General features: G+C 36.3%; 2 protein-coding genes across 2 annotated transcripts; both read right to left on the bottom strand.

Moving 5' to 3' along the window:
- Positions 1–22: 22 nt before the first annotated feature.
- LOC125051950 (small glutamine-rich tetratricopeptide repeat-containing protein alpha-like) lies at positions 23–1,511 on the bottom strand. Its single transcript, XM_047652581.1, has one exon. It carries the CDS (start codon positions 1,366–1,368, stop codon positions 493–495), a length of 876 nt encoding a protein of 291 aa, XP_047508537.1. The 5' UTR covers positions 1,369–1,511; the 3' UTR covers positions 23–492.
- A 416-nt stretch (positions 1,512–1,927) lies between these two features.
- Positions 1,928–4,962, bottom strand: LOC125051948 (actin-related protein 10). Its single transcript, XM_047652579.1, has 6 exons — positions 4,770–4,962; positions 4,332–4,484; positions 3,990–4,098; positions 3,463–3,715; positions 2,640–2,973; positions 1,928–2,356 (listed from the first exon to the last, which is right to left on the bottom strand). Exons 1-6 carry the CDS (start codon positions 4,844–4,846, stop codon positions 2,149–2,151), a joined length of 1,134 nt encoding a protein of 377 aa, XP_047508535.1. The 5' UTR covers positions 4,847–4,962; the 3' UTR covers positions 1,928–2,148.
- Positions 4,963–6,516: the final 1,554 nt, after the last annotated feature.

Raw genomic sequence — 6,516 nt, 5'->3', positions numbered from 1 at the left:
TTTTGAATTAATAAACAAAGTATTTCCATAGTACATAAATTTTTATTTAACACCACATCATATTTAAATACAATTTATAGTCATTACTTATATTAGAAATATTTTAAAGTGAACAGACCTTGTCTTGTCCAACAGCTTACAATTAAAATCAGCACAGGCATTTTAGAGTTTAGCTAAAAACAAGTCATAATCAGGTCAAAATAAATAAACAATCCTTCAGATAAAAGTAAAGTTTAAACTTTTAACATAAATATCAAAATAGAAGACTCCGTAACTTGTAACACATATCAGTAGACGTCTTGATGAGGTGAATTTGTAAATTATATAATGGTAATATATAGAAATTTTTAAAATGTGTTCTCATGAATAATCCTTATATTTTACATTTCCATAAAAATATAATTCAACTATCAAATTAAAATAAAGGACAACAGCATATCTCTGTTAAACCCTCTCAACTGTAGTTGACTGTGCCAGTATGAATTAAAAACACTATTGTGAGGTAGGGGGTGGATTTCCTCCACCTGTGCCTTGAGGAGGACGGATCTGTCTCCTTAGTTGCTCCACCAACTCAGGATTTACTGCTTGCATCTGTTGAGCCAAAGCTTGACCAGCTTCTAGTAGCGCATTAACATTAGTTCCCATACCACCGGCAGCTGGAGCACCTGTGTTGGCATTCATCAATCCTGATAACATGTTCTGCATGTTAGGATCTGAAAGCATTTCTGTTGCCATATTCAACAATGCTGGATTTTGCAGCAAGCCGCCAAGGTCCATAGAAGGACGGCCGCCGCGCTGCGCGATTTTCTCTTCGGCAATGCGCAGGTTGTCTTTATAAGATTCATTGTCTGGCTCTAATTGTACAGCTCGAGCAAAGGCTATGCGTGCTTCTACATGTCTATCTAAGGCAGTTAAAGCTAGTCCCAGGCGACCGTGTGCTTTGCCGTAGTTCGGTTGCAGTGCTAGGGCCGCCATACAATCTGCTACAGCACCCTCATGTTCACCCAATTTGAAATGAGCGGCGGCTCTATTACAGAAGTAAACAGAATTACGTGGATCTATTTCTATGGCCTTACTGTACTTTTCCATAGCTTCGCGAAAGTTTTCAGTCTTCATCAATTCATTTCCCTCGTTTTTTAGTTTCTCGGCCTCCGCTAGATCAGCTACAGGGTTACTCGTCTGTTGCCGCATTAATTGCAAAAGGTCAATTCCCTTAGAGAGCTGCTCAGGTGTAAGTTCGTAAGCGGTCTCGATGCACTGCGCCGCAACTTCTATACTTTCCCGGGATTCTACACTGAGGGTGTCCCCATCGAGTTGTTGTTTCAAAAAGTTCACTATACCCGCCGCAACTGCTTTGACCTCCGACATTTTGTAGAATGTATAAAGATAATTAAAAAATGATAGGATTCTTCTAAATCAGTATTAGGTTGTGGACAATTATTGTGACACAATTTTTTTAATTTTTCAGTGATGGATATGAACCATAGATAATAGCACGGACATGAATGAACTACAGAATATATTAAATATCTCAGAGTTCTGACCACAGATGAATAATATGGTTCTAATAAAAACGTACTAGCTGTCACCATGTATACAGAGTAAAACATCGTAGAATTAGAGGTGGCGATTAATCTCAATAATATTTCACTTAAATGATGTTTTCAATTTTCATATTTTCCCCCCAAAAATTGTATTATGCTATACCTGGGAAATGATAGCATTATGAAATATACTATACAGTATTTGAGTATTCCAATTCCATCCAATTCAGCCTTTTTGATAATATAGTATACTATATACTATACATAGTATACTTTCAAAAATAATCAAAATGTATATTTTCAAGATTCCTTAATTATTGTGTTCTATTCATCTTCTTTACATGTCTTGTCTTCGAATGATAAAACAGACTCGGCAATCATCAATCATCTTTGATGGCTATGAAATATATATTTTATTATAAATTAAAAGTAAAATATAAGTGTCTGACAGGCATTGATACATACATCACAATGCTATTAAAGAAATAGTTACAAGCGAGGACGCTGCCATTGTAAATAGGATCGAAAGCTAAGTAGACAAAGATATAATTTTCGCCAACTCGAACAAGCTCCTTTCTTGGATCTTAGATGCGTTTCAGACAATTCATGGACAGTGATGGTGATGGTCAGGCGGAGTGTTGTGTAGTAGACAGGCCCAATCACGTAGACGTCGCGTTCGTAGGTAGACGTCTCGAGGTTCGGCGCGGCCCCCACCGTCCGCCCCTCCACACACTGCACCTCCAACCCACGCACATACATTATCTTCACATGGCGACGAGTGGAACTTAAATGTTTTTATGTGAAGCTGGTCTCTGTAAGCCACAATAATATATAAACCTAAATAAAACATTACGTGGCAATTGCGACTCCAGCAAAAATTATACAAAAAAATATTTAAATATTGTAAACAAAATATTTTTTTGTCATTTTGGGGAAACCATAAAACATGACAGATTTGAAAAAAATACTTATAATATTTCATACAACATGATAAACTTGAACAAGTTTTTGTATGATCCAATGACTACTTTTAAATTCTTTAAAAATATAGTTTAATTATTATTTATTTTATATGTTAGCGGTTTTTCTACGTACTTATATGGCTCCACGGTGATTAAATGTCTCAGCTCATGTGCTAGACGGGCCTTAAGGCCAGGTAGTGCCGCTCCACCACCCGTTATTAATATATTCTCTGCCAGAACACGACGTGTGTCTCGTGGACATTGTGTCAGACACTGCAGCACTGCATCCGGTAGAGATGCCATGTCACGATCTCTTTCAAACAAAGGTTCGGCGGCAAGAGCCCTTGCTCTACCCGTAACGCGGACAGACATGCCTGCCCCCCCGCATACGACACTACGAACACCATTACACCCCTCACTAGCCAACTGTATAGCTAGCTTGCGACTTGGGACGAAACAGGTGCGAACTGAAATTGTATGATTAATAATTGACATACCAATTATACAAACATATTGTAATTTATTTCTACAAATATTACATGAGTACCACTAACTTCATAAAACCGAATGTCCTTTATAATGAACATAATTCCAAATAAGTTTTATAATTTACTTGTAGTAAATTAGTTGAAACAACAATTTCATATTCAAATTAGCGTAGTAAAATTGGTATGTTTTAATTTTAACCAGATTAAAATTGTTTTACTGCATACTTAAATTTAAACACCCTATTAAGAAGTTCATCTATAGTTTGTTGGAATTTAAAAACTATAGATGCGAATCTAACTAAGATGCAAGTAAATCATTCAATCATCATCACAAACATCTTCCTAAAGAACATGATTTGTTCTGCGTGTGTTAGCTCTGAATAAGTAAGTAGTGTAATCAGCAGTAGTATACTAAATAAGTCTTATTGGTTTTTTGAGTTGTGATAAAGTATTAAACAACTATCATACCTAGAATATCTTCCAGAACATTGTCATCAAGCTGTAACTCAGTTTCATTATCCTCCTTCAATATAGCAGCAAGGTGCACCCTCACAGCTTGCATGCCTAGTGGAGGCACCTGAATGGCATGAACTAGCGGTGCAGCATGTACCACAGGCGTAACTTCAGCTTCTCGTGCTCCTATGCTAACCACCAGTGCTGTACCCACACCCAGTGTTGCAGCACATGCCCTACCCGTGTCCCACCATGTAACACCTGACACCTATGAAACAGAATTTCAGAACATACATGCATCATTCTTTGTACAATACTAAATTAGTAATAATCACATTTTGTAACTCAGCGGTACTTTAAATATCTAAGAATATGTTAAAGTTTGATATGATATGCTATATAAAACTGAATAGTAATTCTAAAATACATATTACTAATTAGGGATATGTGTAAGATACATGAGGCAGTGCAAATATTACAAAAAATTGATAAAAACAGTAACCAATTTATTAAACTTTAGGTGAAAACCATTGAATGTTTACCTCATAATGCATATAGAGAACTTTAGCCAGCGTCTCCCTGAATTGTGTGGTTGTAAGCAGTGACTCTATGACCACAACTTTACGCTCTTTTGGATTCACTAGCACATGTCTGAAATAAAATGCATATTTTATAAACATTAGATTAAGTTAAACTCTGCTTCGAGATTTATTCTTTTATGAAATGGTAATTTTATCAATAATTGCTTCTTGTAAAACATCCTATAGCAACCTGAATCTGAAGACTATGGATGCCAAGTTTTGAAAATCTGAGAACTATGCAAAATAAAAGCTTACCTACTTATTATCATCATAATTTTTTACATTTTCTTTAAAACATAATACCTGAAATACAGAAGGTGCAGCATCTGCACTAGATTATCATAGAGCTCTTCAGTAGTATTGTAGTCATATACTCGTTTGTACTGCCTCTCCATTGGACACCAAAACTCTGATTTGATTATACATCTCGGGGCAGCTTCACCAGTAAATCCAAACCTTTACAAAATCAGTAGTGTAAATGAATATGAGTCACCATGTTGTATTATATTTTTTCGTATTACCTACATACACAAACAACATAGTTACTTCGTTTAATTTTGGAATATAATGCTATGTTGATTGTTTTAAAAGAAAATATTGTACTTGCAAGTATATTAAAGGTATAATTTTACATAGGTTTGCTTTAATCACCCCTTCAATAAGTAGAGATGGGAGGTTTCTTAACTTTCGTAACAGAAAATGGAAAAAGTGTACTAGTTCTTAATACTTCGAAAAACATACTTTGTATAGTCGGCGCCCAAATCCAACACAACGGCTTGCTTTTCTTGAATAAGAGCTATTCCTTCATAGAGAGTCATTTTCAGTTTTTTTTTTACTTTCTAACACATTTCTTTATAATATTAGTTAACTTATATTTTAAATAACATATTAAATGTACACAATACACAAACGATTGACAATTGACAAGCAATAAGAAATTAAGAATATATGATATTGGGTATGTTCTGATATACACTGCGACCACTGTACAGAGTACCGACAATTTAGTATACTGTGAAACTGTTTCTCTATAGCCAGCTATACTGGTTACAATTTAAAACGGAACGCAGTCCAGTATACTAGTCAGCTTCGTTTTTCGACACAGTTTTCAAATGAGTGCATCAAAGTTTTTCAATTCAACAAGAAAAACTATTATTGGAGTATTATCGCATTAAAAAAATCTCTATTAATATTAACTGTCAATTGAATTAATATTACAAAGAAAGTAAGTTAGAATTTTAAATGTTTGTTATTAAACTGTAAGTTATATCAGCCGTTAGGCGTTCAAGTGGTTTTGATTGATCACGTGATCAAAGCACTGCGAGTACCTTACCTCGAAAACGCCAGTGCTCGCAGTAGAAGTATAGCGGGGATTTGTGACGTCATATATTTCCCTAGGACGCTGCGGCTGTATACTGGCAGACGGCAGTCCATAGCGGAACGAATTTTTGAACAGTGGGAGCACTATACAGTACTCGCAGTGTATATCGGAACATACCCTTAATTTATGAAAACTTATTTTATATGTAAATTGTCACTTTAACAACTGACACAGATAGAGTAAACTTCAAGACTACAATTTCTTTTTCGGGCAGGTGGCTAATTTGTTTTTATATGAAACCGCTGCCCATGGACACTCTCAATGCCAGAGCGCTCGCGTGTGCGTTGCCAGCCTTTTAAGAATTAGTACAATCGTTTCTTGAATTGTCAATAGTCGAATTGGTTCGGAAATACTTAGTGGTTGTTCGTGGTAAAAACTTTTTTTAGCGTAAAACGCTCAAACTTGTATCTTCTTGGGTTTAAGTTGGACTAGATTCTTTCGATCCCAGTCCGAGACTCCAAGTAGCAGAGTTTCGACTCCAGAGACAAGGTTCCGATACTGATCGACAACCGTCCGAGAAATATCTGCACGGACAGTGTAAAGAGTATCCCTAGGGCTGTCGTTGTAGATACAGGATCGGAAAAAGGACACAGCCTTGTGGGACCCACCCGTTCACGGGTTTAAGTTCGGAACATATACCAGAAAGATACAACGTCGGCCAGAAAGCTGGAGATCCAGTCGCCTAATTTCTCTGGGAGACCAAACTAACCACTAGCGCCTTCCCCCTTGAACTCAATTGCTTCTACCCAATCTGCGTGTAAGGTAGAGTGCTTTTCATGAAAGAAGTCCCGCGGTGATTTATGGAACTAAATTTGACAGGTCGGCAATGTTGTCATTCGTCGATGTTATCAAGTTCGTTTGTTGTGGTAGATTTTTGTGAATTTTTAACTAGCTTAGTGCATTTTAAAGATTGATTACAATGCCAAAAGTTGTAAAAAGTTCGGCTCGAGAAATGATATAAAAGGTGAAAGAGTTCTGTGAAGCGGAACATAAGAATCAAGGTGTTTTAATACCACTAAACAATGTTCGGAAGAGAGTTGCCGCCATAACAGGTACTTTTTAGAGTTGCCATTTAATAATTTTTTGCTGTATTGGTGGGACTTTTAT

The sequence above is a fragment of the Pieris napi genome, chromosome 8 (genome assembly GCF_905475465.1).
Source record: "Pieris napi chromosome 8, ilPieNapi1.2, whole genome shotgun sequence".
Lineage (NCBI taxonomy): Eukaryota > Metazoa > Arthropoda > Insecta > Lepidoptera > Pieridae > Pieris > Pieris napi.
Note: the sequence above shows the minus strand (reverse complement) of the source record. Positions and strands in the feature narration are given on the sequence as shown.

Coding starts and splice junctions, on each gene's coding strand:
- LOC125051950 (XM_047652581.1), bottom strand. CDS start 1,368: ATGTCGGAGGTCAAAGCAGTTGCGGCGGGTATAGTGAACTTTTTGAAA.
- LOC125051948 (XM_047652579.1), bottom strand. CDS start 4,846: ATGACTCTCTATGAAGGAATAGCTCTTATTCAAGAAAAGCAAGCCGTT. Junction 4,485..4,769: donor TTGGGCGCCGACTATACAAA/GTATGTTTTTCG, acceptor GATTTTGTAAAG/GTTTGGATTTACTGGTGAAG. Junction 3,716..3,989: donor TTCTCTATATGCATTATGAG/GTAAACATTCAA, acceptor TCTGTTTCATAG/GTGTCAGGTGTTACATGGTG.